A 23,976-nucleotide genomic window follows, 5' to 3' on the forward strand; every position below is an offset into this window, starting at 1 on the left:
TACGCCATAACCCATACGGCTCTGTCGTTTCCAAGGTTATGACGTAGAATGACACTAGGAAATGGAATGGGCGGCACGTTCTGTGCACATGCACCTGTATAGATTTATCCCCCAGACCCCTGGATGTAACATCCGGGGGAGAGAGGTTCCAGACCCTCTGGAGAGAGGTTCTAGACCCTCTCTCCCCCGGATGTAACATCCGGTCTGGAACAATCAGTCCGACAGAATGCGTAGTTGAGGTCGTGGGATCAGTCGGTTCCAGACCCTCTCTCCCCCGGATGTAACATCCGGGGGAGAGAGGGTCTGGAACACCGAGGCTAATCAGTCGGAACAGCTGGGCGTAGTACGGTACTGCGATGCAGCGAAGGGGGATCGAAGCCTTGCTACTTCTTCTGGTCGTCGCGACTACGGCTGCTCTACGTACGTGAGACTTTTATTTATGAAGTAGATTTCGACCCCCTTTTGCGACTGGAACATTCCATTATACAGTAGACATTGTCCCCCTCGCTGCCTCATTCCCCCGCGTGTCTCTTCCTTTAGAAGATGAGCACCTCTTCTAGTCAGCCTTCGTTGTTTACTGGACACTTTCCCAAATCGAAAGTTTGGGGGTCTCGGTGTAAAAGACTTAGTCCCAGAATAGTACGCTGCTGCTTGCCTTGGGCATCTGCTCTTGGCTTGAGACAGTACAGCGAAACTTTTTTCGGGGCGAAGCGTAAACGTTATCGTCGTATCCTGGTGATGCCCAGCCGCCGGCCCCAGCCGCCGGCCCCAGCCGCCTTCGACCGCACGGGGTAGTCCCGTATAACGGTCCCCAGCGAAATGTTCCTGGGAACCAATTAGCGAGGGCGTGTCTTTACGCACGCTAGCATCAACTCTTCGAGATCGACGTTTGTAGGGCCTACAAATGAGATCAACCACAAATGAGATCACTGCGTCATGATGACGTAGTGATTCGTCACAGTGACATCACGACCTCCATGATGCTATTCTATGCCAGAGAGGTCAAATGCGTTTCAGATGTAGGAGTAGGATTCTAACCTGTGCCATCTTTCAGCGGAGCGCAACAGAAAAAGCGTGCGATCTCTTTTGTGGTTGATCAGCTGTGGCGCCCACAAATGAGATCAGCACAAATTATGATTAAGTTTGATTGCCGCAAGTTCGCAGTAGGTCGCAAGTGCTAAAAGCGTGTGATCTCTTTTGTGGTTGATTGTGGTTGATCAACCACAAAAGAGATCGCACGCTTTTTCTGTTGCGCTCCGCTGAAAGATGGCACAGGTTAGAATCCTACTCCTACATCTGAAACGCATTTGACCTCTCTGGCATAGAAAAGCATCATGGAGGTCGTGATGTCACTGTGACGAATCACTACGTCATCATGACGCAGTGATCTCATTTGTGGTTGATCTCATTTGTAGGCCCTACAACGTTCCGGCTTCGATTGGAACCGATAGAACCGTCTTCGACGTATGTTCACATTTCGTTCGTAAGCATTGCAACAGTTCTGGGTGGCATCTGCGCCGACACGGCTACACAAAGCTTACGAACAGGATGCAAACATACGTCGCGAATGTCGAAGACGGTTCTACTGTATCGATTCCAATCGAAGCAGGAACGTCGATCTCGAAGAGTTGATGCTAGACACGCCCTCGCTAATCAGAGAAAGGTCTGGGTACGAGGCTACGCACGGGGCGCATCGTCTCCCTCTGTAGAAAGGCTTCTATTTACGTATGCATATAGACGTCAGTTCGTTGTCGCCGCGCCGTGGCAGCTTAGTCGGCGGAACAAAGGTGACGATCTACGGAGGAGGATTCAGCGGCGACCCGTACGACACGACGAACGTCGTATTCTTCGGCGACACGCCGTGCGACGTCGACTGGTTCAACAGCGGCACGAGCACGACGCGAATCGTCTGCTGGACGCGACCCTACGTCGGGGCGCGAGAAGATTCGGGTTCGTCGCATCTGACAACGCGCGTCTACGTCGGTCCGCTGTCGCAAACTTACACGTTATCAACTTCTAGAAGATTTCGATACGAATGGGGCTATACGCCGTATATTCATACGGTTTCGCCGCGTTCGGGTCCCGCCGGCCATCTCGTCGTACAGATACGGGGGCGATTTCTCGCTTGGAACGATCAGTGGGTCAATTCCATTCGAATTGGGTCTGTGCCGTGCGAGATCTACAAGCCGAACACGGCGTTGCCGTATCGGGACTGGCGCCACAATAATATCGAGTTTGCCCTCTTCGACGGATCCGTCGGATTTTTCAACATTTCCGTCGACGTCCGTGAGTACGGTCGGTCGTGGAATCACTCGAGAGCGTTGCACGTCGCTCCGTCGGGCGATCTCTACATGATCGAGATTCATCCAGGTTCGTATCTCTGAATTCGAATTTGAGATTTCGGGATTGATATTTCTCTCCAGATGTGCAGAGCGTTTATCCTGCTGTTGGGTCGGCTGAAGGGGGAACAGTCGTACAAATAGAGGGCAGCGGATTTGGATCCAAAATTGAAGATGTCAAAGTCGATGTCGATGGCATTCCATGCAAAGTTCTCGCCGTCAGTTACTCCACGGTGACTTGCGAGACGGGAAGACCTCCAAATGGGTCAAACGCCATCGTGGGTGTGAATGGGACGTTTGATGGAGAATACTTTGAGGGTACATCTGTTCTCTTCCTCTAACCCACGTCGTTCATGCATGTTCGTTTAGGGTCACGAGGCGTTACAATGAAATATTGGGGTAACGTTAGCGGAGCCACCATTGCAGAGTTGCGCAATGCTCCTTCATATCCTCACTCTCCAGACAGCTATCACAACCTTGAAAAATTTTTATCTCCTGTCAATTTGTAAGCTTTTTTTCATATGTAGCAGTGAAATAGGCGTTCTTTGTTTCTTAGTGGGTCCAGATATGGAATTGAGCTTGAAGCTGTCTTTACTGCCTCCTATTCATCTCTTCACACTTTCTTTCTGGCTTCGGATAACTACGGGGAACTGTGGTTTTCTTCCAACACGAACGCCTCAGCAGCAAAAAGGTGAATTTTATATATCATTGCATAAGTGTTTGCCGTTGCTAACTGAAATATTTGCGAAGGATTGCCACAGTCGTTGAATACACTTCAGTTGACCAATTTGACAAGTATCCAAGCCAGATTTCCGAGCCAGTCTACTTAGAAAAAGGTCAAAAGTGCTACCTGAAAGCAATTGCTAAAGAACACAGCGGCGGCGATTTTGCTCAGGTACAGAGGCACCGGCATTCTCTCAGATCTCTCTTCCTAACTGGAACTTTTCAGGTGGCTGTCCTCGTTCACGACACTCCGCAAGAGTACAAATCATCTCAAACGAAGGATTACATACACGAGAAACAGCGACTGATTGTCAGAACGGAATTTTTTCACGAAGTCCACGCTATTCACATTACGGAATACAACGGCAGCGACGGAACCCTAACCTTGACATGGGACGGATATCAAAGCGATCCAATAGCCCTTCCTTCAACTAACGAAGAAGGTGAGCGTCCAAAAGAACACGTGCCACAGGCAGTCATCATGTATTTCTCCTATTCTGCAGTCAGAGGTGCTGTGTTGAGTTTGTTCACCGGAGTGTGCAGCGACCCTGAGCGTGACGTTCAGTTCGGCGACGTGAGGATCGCCTATGGATTCGAGTCAGGGTCTGGTGGCTGGACTAACGAAGGCTACGGCTCTGCTCTTCAACAGACAATAGGAGACGCATACTGCGGTCGAGGATCACTGTTGGTATGCAGCAGAACCAGCGTTGAAAAGTTTGGCGTATCTACCTTCTTTGTTTGCAGGTAGTTTCCGGCTATGCTTCCGTTGTGGTAGACGAAGAAGGGTAAGACTCTCTCTCTCTCGTTTCATGCGAAGCTCTCATTAAATATTTTATACAAGGTATGATGTTTTCAATTATGAAAGCGTCTGCATGGCTTACAAAATTCCGCCGGGAACGCATTCGACCCTCTTTATCGACGTTCAAGTCGACGTTCAAGTCGACGTTCAAGTTGACGTTCAAGTCGACGACCCTCAAGAGATTAGACGTTGGTTCGTTCTTCTCACTAACGATCCTTCGGCTGATCCTAATAGCGTCCTCGGGGAATGGCGAGACATAGGAGACCGTCCACTGATAGCCAATAACACGTAGGACTTGTATTTATATGCAGTAGCTGTCCAAAAGCCGTTCGCTTTTTAGATGGAGTTATTCTTGCTTCAGTCTGCTTGAAGCACTGCAGGGTCGCTATCCTTCCGCGAAGAAATTTAATGTGACTAAGATTGGGTTCTTATCGCCTGAGCCGGAATATCGAAACGGTCCGTTTCGTGTCGACGAGTTTTCTATAAGAACGAGTGAAAGTCAACTTCAAGTACGGTGGTAGATTCAATTTCCGTGCGAGTCTTCATGTAATTCGCCGTTTTAGGATGTCAGAGTTCGGCCGGCTGCCTACCCGAATGGATTGCTCTTGGAAGACGTCATCGTCACAAACGCAACGAGTAACTCCACGGCGACGTACTACTTGGAGTACGTCCCAACGAACTGCTTTGACGAATTCACGCTGATCGGCGCAACCGTGACGAGCGACGTCGCCGGAATGACAGCAACTGCGTCACGATTTAGAGCCGCCACCGAAGCGCTCGACGGATCGTTCCGAGTGAACGTATTCGGAAACTGGTCGTGGCCCATAGCACACGACGCCAACGAAGCCGAGGTAAATACAAAGTCTGCATACATAGTATCATCGGAGATATGTTTTCTTTAGATGCTCGCTGCCTTCAACGTGTCGTCTGTCGGGGAAATAACCATTCAAGCGGCCATGGTAGATGGGAACGATCACAGAGGATGCCAAGGACGACAGTGGGACATCACGTTCAATGATCTGGTTGGCGACCAGGTTCCCCTAGAGGTGAACGGCTCCCGATTGACAGGAACCAACGTCACGGTGGACGTTGAAGAGGTTTGCTGTAGCCTTAGATATCTTCTCATTTGCATTGAACGATAACACTAGGTTCTTACTGCGGGCCTTTTCTTTAACCCCATACCAGGCCACATGCTGCAAATGGTCGAGAAAACCCCACAGGTACTAAGAGAGGCCACGGAAGCGTTCCTGTGCTAAGCGTCCTTTCTTAGGTGCGTGTGTCTGTCAAAGGAATTCGCTCAAGCTGCAAGGGATCAGGCGAACAGTATTCCAAATACCACGGAACGCGATACTCTCACAATACCAGCTGCACGTTTATCTACTCAAGCGACGCTCAGCCAGTCGTTACGACGTTTAGTCCCAGCGTGGGTCAAGCGGGCACCATCTTGACCTGGCAAGGGTCAGCATTTTCTTCTGACGTCGGAGCTTATGAAATCAAAGTCGGCGAGTTGCCTTGCGACGTTCTTTCTGCGAATGAAGCTACGGTGACGTGCCAGATTGGCGACTACGTTTCGGGGCTGCACCCCGTCTCGTTTCGCATTCTGACCTTGGGCACGGCCGACACGACAGGATTATTCTTCAACTACACCATCAACGTCGAGGCAGTGAATCCAAGTTCCGGTAGTTTGGGCGGCGGAGTTGAAATCGTTATAAATGGAACCGGTTTCGCTGACTGCAGCAACGACAACGACACGACGACTATGCGCGTCTACGTGGGCGAAAATGAATGCAAAGTCGTAGACTGTTCGTTCGCTGTGATCCGGTGCATTGTTCCGGCGTCGAATAGCAGTGGTGCTGCGACGGTCGTCGTTGAAGTGGAAGGCGGCGGACGCGCCGAGTTTTCCAGCTTTACCTATTCGGACGCTTTGACTCCGCAGTTGCACAGTATCGAGCCGGAAAGTGGAAGCGCTGGTGGGGGTACACGCGTTGTGTTGAACGGAACCGGCTTTCCGTCAGATATATCTCAGATAAGAGTCAAAGTAGGAGAAATCTGACGTATGAAATCCTCTGTTGAGACCGTTTGCATTAGATCGGTTCGTCGTTTTGCGACGTTCTCGTCGCCTCAGCCGACTCAATCGAATGCACAACGAATCCTCATAGCGATGGCAGTGCAAGAGTCTCCGTCTTTGTGACGGGACTGGGCGACGCTGTCGGAGACGTCGATTATCAGTACAAACTTTTTATTGATGGCATGACGCATCACTTTGGGTAAGCAGAGTGACTCTTCAGAAAGACGTTCATTTATCCAAACTGAATCCACCATTGATTGCTAGGTCAATTTTTGGCGGTCAGAGACTGAGGATATCCGGTGGTGGCTTTTCAACAGAAAATAAATCTGTTCAAGTCTTGCTAGGAGATGATCCCTGTGATATTGAAAGCACTACGCCCTCGCTGATTCAGTGCGTAACTGGATCATCATCTAGGACCCATCATGTAGACAATTCGGGGTATATAACGCTGATTTTTATAAGATTTGAGATCTGATTGACTTCACTTGCCTAGGAGGCATCTGGAGTATGGACGTGGGTATCAATGGCAACCCAGTCATTTAGTGGTACACGTTGGCGACTCGGTGAAGTGGACGTGGACGGGAAGTGGTTCTTTTACCACTCTGCGAAGTGTTGTTCAGGTATGGCGTGCCTCTTCTTTTCTGTCGGCTTAAGCTGACTTGGACACGTTATTAGGTAGCTGATGGCAAGGCCGAGACCTACGATGGCACAGGTTTCAAATCAAAAGAAAGCGTTCGCGGCTCATTTGTACACGCCTTCACCAAGCCAGGACTGTATCACTACATTTCAGCAGGACTTGCTCGCATAGGTAAAGATGGGGGGCCTCAGTAGATTAGATCTGTGTGATCCCCAAGCTAATGCACAAGCTATCTTCAGAATAATAGCGTTTGTAATGCAATGTAACTGCGTATCCTTTCTCCTCCAGGATTCCGCGGAACCGTTGAAGTAAAGCCATATGTCTCCAAGACAGTGAACGTTGCTGTGCTGGTTAATGGCATTCCGGCTTCACATCAACCTTCTGCAGTCAACAAATCTCAAGATGATCATAGAGCAGGGAATTCTCTACCGGCCAATTGCTCGACGACGATATGCTACACTTACTCGACACTCCACACGCCTGTCATTGTCAAAGTGAATCCCTCTGATGCCCGTCGCGAACTGTCGGCGAGCGTCATTGGCAGCGGTTTTGCGGGACTTTTTGCAGGAGACAACACCAATACGCTTACTATTGGTGGCAAGGCTTGCCTAGCGTCGAGCAACGCTCGACTTGCTTCGAACGTATCTGATGAATTTTTCAGCAGTTCTGACGTCGACTGGGACACGATCATTAACTGTACGCTGCCGCAACACGAGCCAGGCAAGTATCGCGTTGTACTTCACGTTGCTAGCAGAGGTTGGGCATTTGGAAACGAGGACGCGGCGAGCGTAGAGTACAAAGCCGCTATAACAGGACCGGTCAGCATTTCGAGTGGATCCCTCGCAGGCGGAACGAAACTCTTAATTCCTGGCGTCGGTTTTCATTCGGCAGCAGCCGAAGGAAATATCGTGCACATCGGAAACACTCCATGTGCCATTCAGGCTCTCCGCAACGGGAATCTCGTCTGCATTACCGAGGCGGCGCTCGACCACGGATACGATGCTCTCAGAGCGCAATGCAATTCCGTTCATTTGACATTCAATTGGGCACAAAGCCAGCGTCTCAACATCGGACTCGGTCACGAGTCGCTTAGTAATTCTATAGCAACTCGCTTTAGCAGATCATACGCTTCTGTATTTGTAAACGTTTCTCGGGAAAATCGGTTCGCAGTCGAAATATGGGCGAAGCCAAGCCGACTTGATTCTGGCCGTCAGTTCCTCTTCGGGTCTCACGAAGGAGGTGGCAATGTAACCACTAAAGGATTTTTCGTGTGGATCAATGCGTGTGGCTACGTTGAATTTTGGCTCGGCAATACTTCCGACGTGCAGCCGCTGTGTCAAGGAGATGATTCGTGCAACGCCTGTTCCGGAGTTTATAATGTTCTGCCGGACAGTGACAGCGACGTGCCTGCTGGAGATTGGTCTGTTCTTCGAGCCGGCCCGTTGTCTGCTTCAGTGTGGAACTACGTTGGCGTGAGCTGGGTGAAAAACCGAAATTCTTCTACCGGTGTTCAGTCTTTGTTTATCAACGGAAAGATCGCTGTGTCGAGAGAGACGACCGCTGATCTTGACTTTTCTGGTGGCCGTTATATATATCTTGGCGGTCAGGAAAACTATCATGAAAATTCCTCTTGGTTTATTGGCGATTTGGACGAAATGTCTGTGTGCGAATCTCGCGGTGTTGACGATATGCCATTGACGGAAGAAAAGGCGGCGAAGCATTTTTTCTACGGAAATAGCAGTCACCAGCCTTTGACAATTCAAGCAAAAACAGGCGACTACAGAGGCAAGGGAGTTATTCCTAATGTAAGATCAACTGGTGCGTGCTGGATTAGTACTAAGCTATAGTGAATACTCTTCTAGGTTGAATATCCACCCTTTCCAGATAGCTATACGGATGTGAACATTACCTGGTCTCAAGAAATTGCCCAAAGGATCCACGTGCAGAGAGGGGATAGGCTCCAATTCTCGTGGGTTGGGTAAGTGTGTTACATAGTAGTCCATTTATCCACAGTTCAGCGGCTTGTTTTTCTAGTTTCCACGATTTGGTACAAGTAAACGAGAAAGCGTTTGCCTCTTGTTTATTGAGAGATGACGATGATCCCGTACAGTGGGGCTGGCCTCAGTCCGACGGCACTGCTACCGTCGCCGATCTTGAGGAAGGAAGAGTGCACTACTTCGTTAGCTCAGTAGGGGGAGACTGCTATGACGGATTCAAGCTAAAAGTCTTCGTCGGCAGCGAGAGTATAATTGATTGGACTCTAGGACAAGTGTACCCGTCTATATCTGTGCCGTACGGCACGGGAATTCACTTCAGATGGGATTCTCCTAATACCGTCCACGACGTCATTGAAGTAGTGTCAGAGCAAGCGCTCAGAGACTGTGCTGTAACTTCTCAAGACTACGCTTTGGGAAGGTTTGCATTCTACGCAAAGAAAAAGATAAAAAGACGAGTATATCTGTCTTTCGCTTTAGAATTGTGGCCAGCTATTCCGAGCCAACGAGAAAGGGAGACGTGGCTATTACAGATCTAAAGCCTGGCATTCACTATTTCGCCTGCGCCGTGGGGTCAGGCAGGCACTGTGAAAGAGGCATGAAAATAACAGTAAAAGTGGAAGAGCAGGGTTCAATTCACAGCGGCGGAAGAGAAGCGTCCGTTCGACTAACAGACCAGAACCAATGGCTTATTGACTGGCGCATCCAGCAATACGAAGACCTGACTATAGTTGAAGGCGACAGCGTGATATTCACCTGGGATGCGTTTCACTCACTCCATCAAGTAAACAGAACACACACGAGACCTGTTGAACCTAACTCGCGCTTTTATAGGTGACTAAGGACAAATACGATGCTTGCGATATGTCTGGGTCCCCCTTGAAAGAATGGTCTAGGGGAACTGTTGGAGAATCGGTCACGATCTCGGGTCTCGCTCCCGGTCGATACTATTTTGTGTGCAGCATAGCTGGGAACTGCGATCTGGGCATGAAAATTGCTATCACCGTTCAAGCCGAAGACTACATTCCTCTGCTGCACGAGTTCACCAATGCTGTCTGCACATCGCCTTACTGCTCGTTTGCCTTCGATCTCTCCAAAACACCTCAAGTCGAGAGGATTTGGGTAAGCAGGCAGACTGATGCTGTTTCTCCGCTTCAACGCGCCTTTCTTTTATAGCCGTGGATGGGTCCTCCCGGAACGACACTCACGATAAATGGGACTCGATTTGGTTCAAACGTGGAGGTCGTAGTTGGAAACTCTTTATGTGAAAATGTCAATGTAATGTCAGCCGACGGATATCAGCTTATTTCCTGCGCAGTTCCCCATCAAGCCGCCGGTAGAAAAGACTTAGGGGTGTCCAGCAAGCCTGAAGGACGAGCCTCGAATGTGGACGGTTATCACTTCACCGTGCAAGCGAAAGCCAGTAGCGTTTCCCCGACGGGAGGGAGTCTTGCCGGCGGCACTATAGTCACTATAACAGGCGTCGGCTTCTCTTACAACAGCGAAGAGATGGACGTTACGATGGGCCAGACAAAATGCCAAATTCTATCTTCATCATTCACAGAGATAACGTGTATAACTCACAGTCATAGCGGCGGCGATACAGTAGCTCCCATTAACGTGATTGTGCAAGGAACGCCGGCTAAGTCGAGCCTCAACTTCACTTTTGAAACAAGCAAGACGCCACAGATATTCAATGTAACCGGAATAGATTCGGCGGGCGTTGCTGCAGGAGATATCATAGACATAACCGGCGTGAATTTCGGTTCAAATGCGTCGGTTTATGTCATTCGTCAGAGTGGAGCTCAAACGGTGCTCGATGCTCTTCCTACAGCTCAGCTATGCCCGATTATCACTGCCTCCGACAATGCCATTCAATGTGAGATCAAACAGAGGGTGGCTGGCCTGACGTATCGACTTCTCGTCAACAATCTAGAATACGGATTTTCAGCGACGCGCGACGTAGCCTACAGACTGAATCTAGCGAGTGCATCTCCGGTCACGTTCAGCCTCGGCGGCGGCGTTAATTTAACATTAACCGGCGTCGGTTTTGTCGACGACGTTGGCTCTCAGTCAAGCGATTCGCCTCTCAACCAGTTTTCCGCCGTCGACGCGAGCGTTGCGCCGCTGACATTAGACGTCATGGGCAATCGAACGGCACTCGGCGGCATCGACTACGGCGTCACTTTCGGAGTTTCGATATGCGGACGAACCTGCCACGTGCAGTCGTCTTCCTACGACGCGATTGTGTGTACCGTTCCGCCGGCCGACGGCGAATCGGCGGCAATGTCGCCATCTGATTTGACCGACAAGTCGTGCGACGTCGCGGTGCATGTTACCGGACCGTCCGGAAAATTAGACGCCGTCGGCGCTAGTCCGCTGACGTACAGTGCCGCTGCAACGCCGATTATATCGAGCGTGTCGCCGAGAAGAGGCGGCACCGGCGGCGGTACTACAGTCTCCGTAACTGGAAGCGGACTTGCTAATATCACAGAAGGACTACATGTTTCTATCGACGGGGTTCCTTGCGATATAAAATCCAGCAACGATTCGCTGATCACCTGTCGTAGTGGAGCTCATCAAGGAACGGTCAAGACGAACGTCGTTGTCGTCGTTGGCGGAAAGGGAGCGGCCGTCAGCCCGCTAACCGCGAACGAAACGCTCGCGTCGGCGTACGAGTACGTCGATCGGTGGTCGAGTCGTTTTACTTGGGGCGGCAACGATCCTCCCGGCGACGGCGAATCGGTGCACATACCCGAAGGACAGACCGTGCTCTTGGACACGTCGCCGGCGGGAATTTTGAATCTTATTGTCGTGCAAGGGCAGCTGATATTTGACGATTCGACCGACTTGTTTTTGAACGCCAAGTACATTTTCATCAACGGCGGAGGACTGCAGATTGGGACGAAGGAAGAGCCGTTTATGCATCGTGCTGTAATCACTCTCCACGGCAATATTCGCGATCCCGAGATACCGATTTACGGCGCCAAAGTTCTTGGCCTTCGCAAGGGCTTTCTCGAACTTCACGGTCGACCGACTAACATCACTTGGACTCGCTTGGCGCAGACGGTGCAGAAGAATACGTCTTCTCTTTATTTAATAGTAAAGAAGCCTCGCCTGAGAAAGAGTTTAGGTTTTTTGAGGCGTGTCTCTTCTTTTATAGGATGCCGTTGATTGGGAAAAGGGAAATGTGATTGTCATCGCTTCGACTTCCAAGGACGGAAACGAAACCGAAACGGCTACGATTGAGAATGTGTCTGACGGTGGAAAAACCTTGCATCTTTACGTTCCCGTCAACTTCACGCACTATGGAATCACTGATGTGTTGGAAGATGGCCAATTTATTGACATCAGGTAATTATAATTTTCTATTCTACTGTATTTTCTGGTTTGAGCTTTTGACTTCAGAGCCGAGGTTGGACTGCTGTCTCACAACGTCATAGTTCAAGGCTCTCTATACGAGGGAGACAGCCTCGACGAGTTGGGAGCAGATCAGTACGGATCGCAAATCATGATTCATCGTGCCGGAAGTGACCCTACTCCGATCAGGTACGAACATAGCCACGATGCTGTAAAACAGGCGAGAATTTATTCTGAAGGCTCGAGAACGTGGAGATTCGCCAAGGAGGTCAAGCGTTTCGGCTGGGTCGATACGCTGTTCACTTTCATCTGAACGACGTGATGAATGGGTCGTACGTTTGTCACTGCGCCATTCACCATTCGAACAATCGCGCAATTACAGCGCACGGCGTACACGAAATGCTTTTCGAAGGAAACGTCGCTTACAACATCAAAGGGCACACATTTTTTATTGTACGTCTCGTCAGCAATGGGCGTAGTACAGTAGTAGTACTGAACGGTAACCGTATGTTTTTCATTAGGAGGACGGCATTGAAACGGGAAATCACTACATAAGAAATCTCGGTTTGGTGACGAAGGGTTCTTCGAGCCTCCTGAAAACCGACCAGCTTCCTGCTACGTTTTGGATTACCAATCCGAATAATACGTTTATAGGAAATGCCGCTGCCGGGTCGAGAGCCTACGGATTTTGGTAAACTTAGAAAAGAAACTTCAGCTCCTTGGTCAAATGACTCTGCTACTCTTTTAGGTATGACCTCAATCCTCATCCCGTTGGTCCTTCTGCAACGAACAGAATTTGTCCCAATAAGACTCCCTTTGGCGTCTTTAGGGATAACGTTGCTCACACCAATGCGGAATTTGGACTACGTATTTGGGAAACTTACACGCCGAAAGTACAGAAAAACTCCAATTTAGAGACCACAACCGAATCCTTGCTTTTTTAGGAGTTTGGCTGTGGCGGAGGAAAGGACGTCGATGCCGTATTTGAGAACCTCGTTACCTACTCTAATGGAATTCACGGTCTCGAGTTTTCTGTGATCGGTCACGTTAAAATCGTCGGATTCAAAGTCGCCGACAACCGAGACAGCGGAATTGAAATACAAGAAGCCTACGGCACGTGGGGAGGTCCAATTATAAAGGTACAGTTCACCGTGGAATGTCTTGTTTTCCCGTGTGGAATCGAGTCTGGAATTAATATGTAGGATACTCTAATAATTTCGCATACTATTGCGAATCAGGGTCGCCCTCAGACGACCGGAATTCGCACGCCGAATCAACGCGTGCTCGTCGTATCCAACGTCACGTTCGCTCGATTTGACTCCAACGAGCAAAATTGCTTGAGAGCGTGCTCTCACTGCGAAGTTCGTCAAGGAGGATATCAGTACTGGTTCGAGAACATCACGTTCTTGGACAACTCCAGTTATCACAAGGCTGGATTTCAATGGGAGCACGAAGTCCTTTTCCGCGACTTGGACGGCACTTTGTCAGGCACTAAAGGCAACTGGGTCACTCCGACCAGCGGTCTACTTCCGAACCAATCGTGCACTCAACGACCGGAATTCAGCATGAATCAAGCAGTACCCGGGTCTGTGTGTACATCGGACGTCGATCTTCTCCGTCTTGCCTGGAACGAAGTGGAACCGCTGGTGAGTCGCTAAAGGAGATTTTTAGGTAGTCGGGTTTTCGCTAAACCAATGTTTTCTAGGCAACGTTCATAGGAAGAAACGTGCTTTTTCAAAACGAGCACGGATCTTCGCTAATTCCTTGGCAGCATTATCGTCTCACTCACATGGATGGGTACATGGTGACGTTGCCGAGCCAAAATCGTCACAATCTGACGTACGACTTGCCGTCGCATCTGGACACGGACGCAACGAGCTTCAACGCCGGAATGTACAACGTCCAGCCGCGCGACGCCGTCATTCTTGAAGCGGTGTATGATACGGAGCCTGATCACTTCAAGGTTGGAAAGAATAGTAAAGACATAGGCAGAACATTGCGTTTCTCCGACAATCATACGTAAGTATGCAACGGTTGAAAAAAATTGCTAGACGAAATCTCTTTCCAGATCATGGCATTTTGATAACAAGACTATGGCCGTTGAGTATATCCTTTCTGGCAAAGGGAAAAGTCAACCTCTATCTGACCTAATCTACAGCTTTTCCAAAGAGCCGTGTCCTGTGTCCGGATGTCCTGGGGGAGAGGCAGAATATGAATCGACGTGGCGTCGATGGAGTAATCCATCTCATTGGCCGAATAATGCGGTGCCCAGTAGCGGCGACGACGTAGTAATTGAGAAAAAATGGAAAATGTACTTGGACGTGCCGGAAGTCAATGTCAGCAAGCTTGAAATTCTTGGAAAACTTCAAGTCGAAGATCAACGCGACGTCGTCATCAATGCAACCTGGGTAAGGAGAGGCGTCTTGCAGTCCGCCATCGTTGTCCTATATCTGTTCTCTGGCTAGATTTTGCTTCTCGGAGCGAACGCTAGATTTTACGTTGGAGACAAAGAAAACGCGTTCAGTCACCGCGCGACAATTAATCTGCAAGGCGACAGAAACACAGAGAAAATTCGTTACGGTCGCAATCTCATCGTTGGATCCAAAGCCATTGGCGTATTCGGAGAGGCACGTTTACTAGAATAGCTAGCCCTTTCACTGAATATTTTCTTCTCGTTTAGCTATTTCTTCGCGGATTGCAGAGGACCGTTGATTGGACGCACCTCGAGCGTACTGCAACGGTCGGAAGCACCGATCTGCACTTGGACGCGTCTCCCGATTGGAAACCGGGCGAGCAGCTCGTCGTAACGTCGACGACGTACGATCCGGAGCAGACGGAAATCGTGACCGTTCAATCGGTCGTCGATGCCGTAGTCACTCTGACGAAACCCCTTCAATTCGATCACCACGTCGAGACGTTTCTGAGCGGTGCCGACGCCTCGAGCGCTCACTCGCGTTGGCAAAGCAAGAAACTAGCCGCCGAAGTTGGACTCCTCTCTCGCAATGTTCGCGTCGTCGGCGCCGAGGACGATAAATCATCGATATCCGTTCACGGCTTTGGCTGTCGAGTAATTATCGGCACTCTGCCTCAAGGCCGGCTACGTCAATACGGAAAAGCCTACATTGACGGCGTCGAATTTTCGAACTGCGGCCAAGCCGGGTTCACGAGCAACCGGGATCCCCGATACGTTGTCGTTTTTCTCAACGGCGTATCGGAAATGGGTGGCTCGTACGTACGACATAGCTCTATACACACGGGGTTCAATATCGGGTTTGGAGCGCTGAATACGAACGGAATTGAATTCTCCGATAACGTTGTGTACCAATCGATTGGCCCTACATTCCAACTTCGAGCGGATGACAGCAAAGTAACGGGAAATTTGGGCGTGATGACTCGGGTGGCTCGTACCGCTGATAAGCACGCCGTTGATTTTCCAGCGACCTTTGAAATAAGTGGAACAGGAAACATCATACGAGACAACGTCGCTGCTGCCTATCAGAGAATCGGGTTTATATATCCCGGTGAACCGTGCGTTGACGGCGCTGCTCCTAACGCCAGTCAGGTACACGACGTAAAGGAAAAGTTTCGTATGCGCGAATATTTTTATGGTCTAGGCTTTGTTTTGGGGTAATTCTGCTCATACCGGAATGAAAGGATTGGTCGTCATGGGCTTGAGCGAGCCGTGCACCGGAGCGGGAGGCTTCACTGCCGCTCGACAGTGGGAATACGGTGTATTTGCCTGGACGGCTAGCTCTCTCGCTTTCCGCGAGTTGGCGGTAGCCGTTGGTCACACCGGACTTTGCTTAAACATTTTTGGGCCAGATCCGGTGCAGCATTTCTTCGAGAGAAAAAGCGTCAGAGTCGATGGAAGTTTCATAGTGGGAACGACGGACGCGGAGCCGTGTATGGATCAGGTGCCTAATCACTGTCCAAGCATCTGCTCGACACCAGACGACGCCAAATTGGGCATAATGATGTCGACGTTTTCGAAAAAGAGAGGGAAGATGGACGGCACACTACCGTGGCATTTACGTAAGTACTTTGAACGCAGAGGTGCATTTTATATTTGCCGTTTTTTTTGCACAGCGAAAAGTTATCCTGCTATTCGAGGTCAGGTCAATTTCACGGACACGACCTTCGCGAATTTCGTCAGCGAGTCCAACATGTGCGGCAAAAAAGCGTTCGCTATCGGAAACAACAAACTGTCGCCGGACGCCATGCATCCGAATTATTTCCGATTGACCAATCTGATCAACGTCCTTAGCAGTCGACTTGCACACATGTATCCTCCCGATCCGGCGTGGATCGTTCAGGAAGTGAGACGGTCATATTACGCCTAATATGGACGCGTGTTATCTTTTTTTGTCTAGGATTGCGTGGACATGGATTGCGACGGCCCAAAGCATTCTATTGTGCACGACCTCGACGGAACGCTGGTTACAACCGCTGGAGGTAAACGAGGATCCATTGTTCCTCAGGCGGAACTTCGCTTTGCCAACTACATTGATCGGCTCCCCGAAACGATGCTTTACGACGAAGGCGATCCGACAACTCGTCTCAAGGCGAGCGACGTCGTCAAGAGTAGAGGCATTGCTCGGGGAGAGAATGGGTATGATAGACAGAGATATCTTTCCGAAAAACGGTGGTTGAACGAGACTCTTATTTAGAAACTTTGCTAATCCTATAGGTGGGTGCAAGTTCGAAGCGGAGTGGAATGCGTATCGATGCTCAGAGATCAATCATCAGATGCTGATCGTCGAGAGCATGGACGCCGACTCGGAAACGAGACGAATCTCGCCTATAGCATTGCACGGAGGAGATCTTGGCACCGGACCCTATACAGATTTGCTCAACGGACCGATGGATCACGGTGCGTTTATCTACATTTGTCCCCTTTGTGCTCTATCGTATGTTCAGGTTGGTGCACTTACTTCACGTGTTTGAAACGATTATCGACTTTCTATACGATCGTCGCCCTGGGAACGGAGTATCACCTGTGGTTTACGGGCTCCAATCCAGGCCATTTCCGCTTTCATCTGCTGAACACCATCGGGGGGACGTCGGATCATCCCGGAGAAGGCATCAAGCTGTCCATCTGGTACAAAAATCCTCAGCGCAAAGACGTGTACAAGGTACTGGCAGCTGAGTTATTCACTTGATTCCGTAGACTCATATTTGTGTGTCTATGCAGGACGGAATCTTTTTAGAGCCAGAGAATTTTGCCGTGCAAGGCAAGGCTCTCACAAGTGCCGAGAAATCCCAAATTGTTCCCAAACTCGCTTCCAGTCATAGTGGCGCTAATGTCTTTGACAGAAGCACTCAAGTGCTGCACTTGGTATGGAGACGCGAAACGGCAGTGGCGGCGCACGTTTATATTTGCCCGTCACAGTAGTAGCGATCTATCAATTCGGTTTCCTTTAGATTGTCAAAGGAGACAAACCTGTTGACGTGATACTTCCTCCCGTCGTCCAAGTCTCTTTCGAATTAACCGTCAGCCTTGACGACTTCTTTGACCCGAGTAGCCTGGTTCAAAATCTCGCCTTCGTATTGAAGATACCACTGAGCATGATCCGCGTTGTCGACGTAATCGCCGAAGATACTCCAGTGCGCAGAAAGCGAGCCGTCCAGCAAACATATGACGTCACATTTGAAATTGGCAGCGAACCTGTTCAAAATATTACCCAGGAGAAAGCCCCAAACATTACAGAACAGATCGATAGCGACGGCGGCCAAGGGCTGGTTGATGACGACGACGACAGCGCCGTAAACGCTGCAGGGTTTAGAAGTACTTGAAATTTTTATTCTGTTTTGTTTTCTAAGGATAATGATACGGTCGTACCCGTCGTCTTGCCTACCGGTTTCTTTCAGGTAAGAAATCGCGCTTCTTGAGGTTAGTTGCTAATGAGAAGTTTTGTTGTTCTTAATAGCCTGATGACGCTCCTCCTGTCGACGACATTGCGTCGGATTTTCTTTCGGCCTCTTCGCGGTATCAGCAAAGTTTGTCTGATTGGCAAGACGTGGCAGCAGTGGTTTCGAACATAAACTCAATTGCTAATGATTTGGTTAATCAGGTACCAATTCGACGGCTCTTTCAAAGATGCCTTCTATTTTCGTGATCTGCTAGGTGCAATCTGGGTTGATTGATTTTGGCAACGCATCCGTGGTCTCGTTTTCAGTCGCTCCAGCTGAGGTCCCCGCACTTCCGTCAGCCCCCGTCGTCCCACCAGGCTTGGATAACCTGACTCTCAGCGACGGGCAGAGCGTGTTTGACCAGTCTGCTGTGCCCACACTTGGTTCCGTGGTTGCACCTCCCGCCGCAAATTTCTCCGTTCTAAAATTCCAGATACCAGCTGGAGCGAAAGTCATGAATCAGCCCGAGGGAAAGGTATGTTATCTTTTTGTGTTAAACTTTATATTTCATCTGTATTAATTAAGTCGAGTCATCTGGTGTACATTGTCGTTACGGTTCAAGATAGCAACGGCGATGCTGTTGAAAACTTGGGCTTGACAGTTCCTTGGACGTGCAACGTTTCTATTGCAAAATCGTCTAGTGCCAGGTGCGTATCAATAGCTTCAAACTTTAGTACAGTAGGTATAGATCTGTCTGTTTCATAGTGCTGTCCTTGAAGGCCAAACATCCGCATCATTCGCTTCGGGCTATGCCCACTTCACCGGTCTTCGAATCGACAGTCCTCTTGATGCAGTTCAACTTCAACTGAATATCGAACCCGGTGGTTACATTCTGAAAACAAACGAATTCGCTGTCGTCGCTCCCGACGTCGACTCGCTCGATTCGACGTCGATCAGTTTCGTTTTGCAAGGCGACTTCAAATCGACCGTACTGAAATACGGTCTCGACGCATTTTTGAGCGCCTTGCAGACGGAAATAGCCGCCGCGGCCAACGTCCACGCCTCTCGGGTCGTAGATCTTGACGCGCGTCAGGGAAGCATCGTCTGCATGGCAACGATACTAGACTCGACTCTGTACGATCCGCCTAGTACCTTGTCGCTCTCCGACGCCGTGCATCGGCTTGAAGATGCCGTTGAGTCTGGAAGATTTGTAATGAATTTTAAAGGAGTTCGTCTCGCTGCGCTTTCGTCGACGTTCACAAAGGACACTGACCGGACGAAGTCGTCGGTCAATGTCGGACTGATTGCCGGCATCGCCGCTGGCGGATCAGCTCTCTTGATCATCATTGGGGTTATTCTGTTTATCGCCTATTCAAAATTTGACGCCAAACGAAAGAAGGTTGACAGGTCGCAAGAGAAGGTATGGTATTTTATATATATATTTTGATTTTTTGATTGCTGTCTACGTAGGCTGCCCTGAGAGGAAACCGAGACTCGCCTAACGTGGACACGGAAATGCATGTCGTCGAGAGCGAAATGAATGTTGTTGAAAACGATGACCAAACGTTTGATTACCGAGAAGAAATTGACACATTCAAATCGCCTATGACTCAAACGTGAGATTTTGTCATCATCCACTGTCTAGTGCTTCTATATTGTTATTTATTAGGTCTGTTGCTTCGCTTGGTGCCGATTTGGATCAAAATTCACCAGATCGTTCGACTCCAGTTGAAGTGTCACCCACTCCTCTTCTGGAAAGCGAGCATTCCATGCCATCTAGTAGAAATGAAGTGTCTCCTGTTGAGAAGCCGGAAACGTCGCCAAGGAAAATGAGACCGGAACGAGTCAGTACAACGTCCTCGTCTTCTGGAGTGAAAGTTACGTCAAAGGTATCGTAAGAGGGCATTCTTGTCACTAAAAATTTGTTCTACATGTGCGGTACTTAGGGTGTCGAGTGAGAGTGAGTCTGTTCGCGTTTTCAAAAGCGGAGATCCTTGGAAGTACTAGTGCCAAGGCATTTCAGACAACCGTATATTATAATCTTATGTGTTCGTTGTTTTGTGGGCTGGGTGAGAAGCACGTGGCAGAGCCCGTGACTTCGTTATTTATCATATCGTAATCGTCTCTCGTAGCAACGGAAGAAGTACGCTAACCTTTGTCTTTCGTCGCCTAAACTTGCGTAAAACTGCTCCCAATGAATGCAGCGACGAGCGACGTGAAGCAGGTCGTTCTAAAAGAAGAGTACGACACGAGCTACGAACCAAACTCGGGCGGTACGACAAGCTCTCGACACTTCGCGATATCACGCCACTCTTCGCGCGACGTAGACATAAACGATTACTGCGACGTTATCGGTCTGAACTTGGAAGAAGATCCCGATCTGGTTTGGATAGCAAAGGAAGGACTAAAGGCTCCCTTACCGGCAAACTGGAAGCCAGTGTTCGTACATAGATCGGCTTCTCTCTTTCTGCGTAAATTAGCCCGGTTCCTTTCTTAGCAAGGACGAATCTGGTAGTGGGGAGATCTACTATTTCAATTTCGCTACCGGAGACAGTTCTTGGGACCATCCTTGCGATGCTCACTATAGGAGTTTAGTCGAGAAGGAAAAGGCGAAGAAGGCGAAGACGGGAATGAGATTACAGCCAAATTACAAGGACGATGAAGACGAGGACGAAGAGGACGAAGAGGAGGAAGTCGATTCTAACGAATTTGATTCCGAATCTTTGGAGGTATGATCGCATTTTTGTTGGGGGGCCGGGCCAACGTTGGCTCTAGAGTGGAGAACTTGGAAAGAACTTTGCTCAGCACGATATAGCAGCATTAGGATTTCAGGTCTAGTAATAAATCCGTCATAATTAAAAATACTTGATATGAATTCTTGTTTGTTAGGAGGAAGAGGACGAAGAAGACGAGAGTGCTAGCAATGGGGAAATTGATATAGAAAATGAATACAGCGACGAAGAACCGGTTACAGAGAAAGAAATTTCTTTATGCAAAACCGCCTATTTTTTTTGCGCTCTTCAGGAATTGAAACTAGGAGACCGTATTGTTGGACTAAGTCCTGAATTGCTTAAGCCTGTCGAAATCGAGAAGAGATCGCCGAATCTTCTCATTCGAACAGCAGAATCAAACGAAGAGGAAAGGCTAAAAGCGTTGCCCATGGCATTGCCTCCACTCGTTCAGAAGAGTCTTCCGACGACTAACGAAACACGTCGTCAGATGGAACAGAAAGTGTCGTCATCTGTAGCAGCTGCGCAGTCGTTGCCGTTCTCGGCTCGATCCCTTGCCGAGACGGAGAAAAGAAAAGAGGCCACAAAAGACGCAGAAGGTACGAATGCGATCTATAGTGGAATATAAGGTAGCTTTGTCGTAGATGATTCGGAAAGTGCTGAAAATTCCGTTACTGCAAGCGACGAGTCCATGATGCCGCATCCAGCCGAAGCGCAACTGCAGGCAGTACAGAAAGAAACCACGTGTGTTTTTCTCAGAAAAGCCGGTTAGCTGGCGCAATGCCCACGTTTGATTTTAGAAGGATCAACGATGCGGAAGAAGAGAAAGGGCAAGCGTCTAATGAAGACGAAGTCATTCAAAGCGATTCTAAGAAGCGAATCGAGCTCTTGAGACTCGAATTTGAAGAGGAAGAGGAAAAGGAGCGCCAGCGCATGAACGAGAGACTTCACTCAATGAAGCAAGATTTGGAAGACGAATTGTCAGCGGAACTCGAGTCATTGCGTAAGGATCACGAGAGAAGACTTCAAGAGGCAAGGGATGGTTACGAGAGAGAATTTCTTTCCAACGAAATCAAGCTCAAGAAGGAACTCGAAGACAGAATGGATGCCTTGAGAGAGGAGGTAATAAAAAAATTGAACCTAGTGGACGTGATTGTGAAAGGTCCCAAAGTGCCTGCTATTTGGAGAACCTGAGTCCACTCTTTTAAGTTCTACTGCAAAATAGCTTTGGCTTGATGACCTGGTGCGTTCTAGATTGAAGAGCTTCGAAAGAAGGACGTCGGAGCGCTGGAGGAGACGTCCAGACGCGAGATGGAGTTGTTGGAGGCGGAACAAAGAGACAAGGAGCAAAAGGCTAGGGAAGAGCTGAGAAAATCGATTGAGGAACTGGAGAGGGAGATGGATGAAGCGAAAGACAGAAAAAAGAGAGACGTTGATGTTGAGCTGAAAGAAATTGAATTGGAAAAGCAAAGAAAAGCCGAGGTTATTTTATGTGCACCGTTGCTTGTATACATATGTTTTGAGCTGCATTGTAAAGGCATTGAAAGAAGAAGCAGAAACTCATCTGGCTGAAGTGAAGGCAGCACTCGAGCTCCAACACAAAGAGGTGCGTGGCTCTGCGTGGTAAGCAAAGCACGAATATTGTCTTTTCAGTCATTAGCATTGGTGGACGACGAAATGGCGGAAACGATGAAGAGGAAGAAAAAAGACGGCGAGAAGGCGTTAAAGGATATGAACGATCGAATTGCTACCGAGATAGATGACTTGCGACGAGACTGCAATGAACGAAGAGAGTCACTAGAGAAAGCACAGGAGGAAGAGATGGTGAGTGGCGAATAAAAATACGCAAGGAGACAGGAAGCATCATCACTCGTAGGAGAAACTGAGAGACGAACACAGAACAAGGTTAGAAAAATTCAAAAGGGAGTTGAGTGAAAAAGAAGATAATATAAGAAGGCAGGAAGACGTGGAAATGGTAAGCCAAAGAGGCCCCATCCAAATAAACGCCGAGACTTTGTGTAGACAAAAGTAAGGGAGAGCCAGGCGGAAAAACTGTCTTTGCTGCAAAAGGAGTTTGCTGAAAAAGTAGGAATTTTGATTTGTATTTGTTAGTCACACGTAAAAAAAGTCGGTCTTTTAGGAAGAGACCTTAGTCTGCGAACGTGAACGTGCCTTGGAGTCTATACGAGCCGAGGGACAGCAGGTATTTGTTTCTGTAGCCTACTAGTGCCGGTTCTATGTAAATCGAGGAGTGCAGGCGCTTCAAGCGGCTCGAGCTGACTTAGAAGATCAGAAGACGTGTCTTGAAAGGGAGAAAGAAAGCTTGGTATATACACGAAACCAAGAGCCGTTTGGCTTGCGCTACTGCCTTCCTTTCTTCTCTCAGGAAAAGGAGATTGAGATTCTAAGGGAAGCTGTTGTAGAGGAAAAGGCGAAGCTGGAGATGAATGCTCGCGAAGTTAGCAAAAGTGCCAAAACGACAGCTAAGGCCTTTTCTATTGCCATACAGGCTGACAGGTAAAAAACAAAGTTTCCTCTTTTTTTCTTTCAAAAATTAGCACTATGAAGGGGTCTTTCTAAAAGGGATCAAGATGTAGCAGAACGAGAAGATACGTCAGAGCCGGCACCCTGTACTCCACCCAATTCCCACGGTTCGAAGGTGAAACCTGACCAGATGTCTCCACTTCTGTTGCATTCTCAAGCTGAAGACGATCTTGTGGTACATCTTAGCATTAGCATAGCGCATAACTATATCAATGCTCGACTAGTTGACTGATGTAAGCGAATTGTCAAGCGACTTATCTACGTTGCCCTCCCTCTCGACTGAAGATATTACGGCGAGCACTGTGACGCTGACAAGTACTGATTGCCAGTCGTTTATACGCTGCTAGAGTGTACTTTCTATAGTGGAATCTCCGTGGGATATTCAAGGCGCCGATCGAACTCGCCGCCCGGCTCGTCGCGACGACCCACTCGTGTCTTCTCTTCACGACATAAACCAGAGAATTTCGGGCGTGCTCTCTGGTCTAGAGACAAACGAATCTACATGCCAGCCTAAATATCGACTTCCGTCGGAGCATCTGTATCAGCGTAGCTCCTCGTATTCAAATTCTAGGTAGGACACCCATATAGTACGACTTGGGATTTTGTTATCTTTTCTTTAGTCGAGCTCTTCCCGTTGGGATACAGCCTTCTACTAGTGGTACTAGTCACTTGTTTTGTTTGTGTTTATGAGTCTTTTGTTTGATGATTTTTGCTCTAGGGATGCGTGTTGATGACACTTTCGTTCCGCAGCGTCTGCGGGGCTTCGACGACGTCTCAGCGACCATGTCTCTGCTTGAGTCGCAGCGAAAGTGGGCACAGAGTGTAAGGCGAGATCTAGGTCGAGCTGGAAAACCAACTTTGTCTGCTCGATTATCAAAATCTCACCGTTATTATTTTTCGTAGAGCTTAACTAGGTGCATTGTTATGGGCACG

At 48.9% G+C, this 23,976-nt stretch overlaps 2 protein-coding genes across 6 annotated transcripts; both read left to right on the plus strand.

Moving 5' to 3' along the window:
* The first annotated feature begins 290 nt into the window (after positions 1-290).
* On the plus strand, positions 291-19,901 carry LOC136195325 (uncharacterized). Of its 3 annotated transcripts, none has more exons than XM_065984634.1 (52): positions 1,468-1,669; positions 1,738-1,950; positions 2,021-2,370; positions 2,424-2,657; positions 2,709-2,844; positions 2,896-3,030; positions 3,090-3,234; positions 3,289-3,505; positions 3,566-3,750; positions 3,807-3,847; positions 3,904-4,149; positions 4,202-4,370; positions 4,425-4,712; positions 4,764-4,958; positions 5,010-5,081; positions 5,132-5,899; positions 5,950-6,128; positions 6,194-6,367; positions 6,423-6,549; positions 6,605-6,737; positions 6,855-8,371; positions 8,429-8,544; positions 8,601-8,981; positions 9,041-9,344; positions 9,395-9,682; positions 9,737-11,662; positions 11,724-11,914; positions 11,969-12,109; positions 12,160-12,373; positions 12,442-12,611; positions 12,669-12,813; positions 12,865-13,059; positions 13,123-13,566; positions 13,626-13,939; positions 13,989-14,328; positions 14,386-14,547; positions 14,601-15,482; positions 15,535-15,952; positions 16,007-16,236; positions 16,291-16,529; positions 16,588-16,790; positions 16,838-17,052; positions 17,112-17,255; positions 17,342-17,683; positions 17,741-17,788; positions 17,848-17,991; positions 18,045-18,305; positions 18,356-18,477; positions 18,536-19,190; positions 19,241-19,386; positions 19,440-19,659; positions 19,717-19,901. In XM_065984634.1, exons 1-52 carry the CDS (start codon positions 1,632-1,634, stop codon positions 19,726-19,728), a joined length of 15,174 nt encoding a protein of 5,057 aa, XP_065840706.1. In that variant the 5' UTR covers positions 1,468-1,631; the 3' UTR covers positions 19,729-19,901. The 3 variants fall into 3 exon arrangements, with proteins under 3 accessions (XP_065840705.1, XP_065840706.1, XP_065840707.1); XM_065984635.1 differs by having other exon boundaries at positions 1,468-1,663; XM_065984633.1 differs by lacking the exon at positions 1,468-1,669 and adding an exon at positions 291-420 and having other exon boundaries at positions 1,738-2,370.
* Positions 19,902-19,906: 5 nt separating this feature from the next.
* Positions 19,907-23,946, plus strand: LOC136195326 (centrosomal protein of 164 kDa-like). Of its 3 annotated transcripts, none has more exons than XM_065984636.1 (21): positions 19,907-20,043; positions 20,098-20,209; positions 20,268-20,499; positions 20,546-20,602; positions 20,660-20,737; positions 20,795-21,098; positions 21,144-21,243; positions 21,300-21,621; positions 21,754-21,981; positions 22,037-22,105; positions 22,153-22,323; positions 22,376-22,474; positions 22,522-22,584; positions 22,640-22,702; positions 22,757-22,825; positions 22,886-23,016; positions 23,068-23,218; positions 23,268-23,358; positions 23,407-23,614; positions 23,664-23,701; positions 23,762-23,946. In XM_065984636.1, exons 1-21 carry the CDS (start codon positions 19,965-19,967, stop codon positions 23,944-23,946), a joined length of 2,850 nt encoding a protein of 949 aa, XP_065840708.1. In that variant the 5' UTR covers positions 19,907-19,964. The 3 variants fall into 3 exon arrangements, with proteins under 3 accessions (XP_065840708.1, XP_065840710.1, XP_065840709.1); XM_065984638.1 differs by having other exon boundaries at positions 23,083-23,218; XM_065984637.1 differs by having other exon boundaries at positions 21,303-21,621.
* Positions 23,947-23,976: the final 30 nt, after the last annotated feature.

This window comes from Oscarella lobularis, chromosome 14 (genome assembly GCF_947507565.1).
Source record: "Oscarella lobularis chromosome 14, ooOscLobu1.1, whole genome shotgun sequence".
Taxonomy (NCBI): Eukaryota; Metazoa; Porifera; class Homoscleromorpha; order Homosclerophorida; family Oscarellidae; genus Oscarella; species Oscarella lobularis.

What these genes read in the sequence shown, in the direction of transcription:
- LOC136195326 (XM_065984636.1), top strand. Translation starts at nt 19,965, where the DNA reads ATGAATGCAGCGACGAGCGACGTGAAGCAGGTCGTTCTAAAAGAAGAG. An exon ending in CTACGAACCAAACTCGGGCG is followed by an intron (nt 20,044 to 20,097) that starts GTACGACAAGCT and finishes CGCGCGACGTAG; the next exon opens with ACATAAACGATTACTGCGAC. An exon ending in AAGCACAGGAGGAAGAGATG is followed by an intron (nt 22,324 to 22,375) that starts GTGAGTGGCGAA and finishes CATCACTCGTAG; the next exon opens with GAGAAACTGAGAGACGAACA.
- LOC136195325 (XM_065984633.1), top strand. Translation starts at nt 357, where the DNA reads ATGCAGCGAAGGGGGATCGAAGCCTTGCTACTTCTTCTGGTCGTCGCG. An exon ending in AAGGGCACACATTTTTTATT is followed by an intron (nt 12,374 to 12,441) that starts GTACGTCTCGTC and finishes GTTTTTCATTAG; the next exon opens with GAGGACGGCATTGAAACGGG. An exon ending in GGAACGAAGTGGAACCGCTG is followed by an intron (nt 13,567 to 13,625) that starts GTGAGTCGCTAA and finishes AATGTTTTCTAG; the next exon opens with GCAACGTTCATAGGAAGAAA.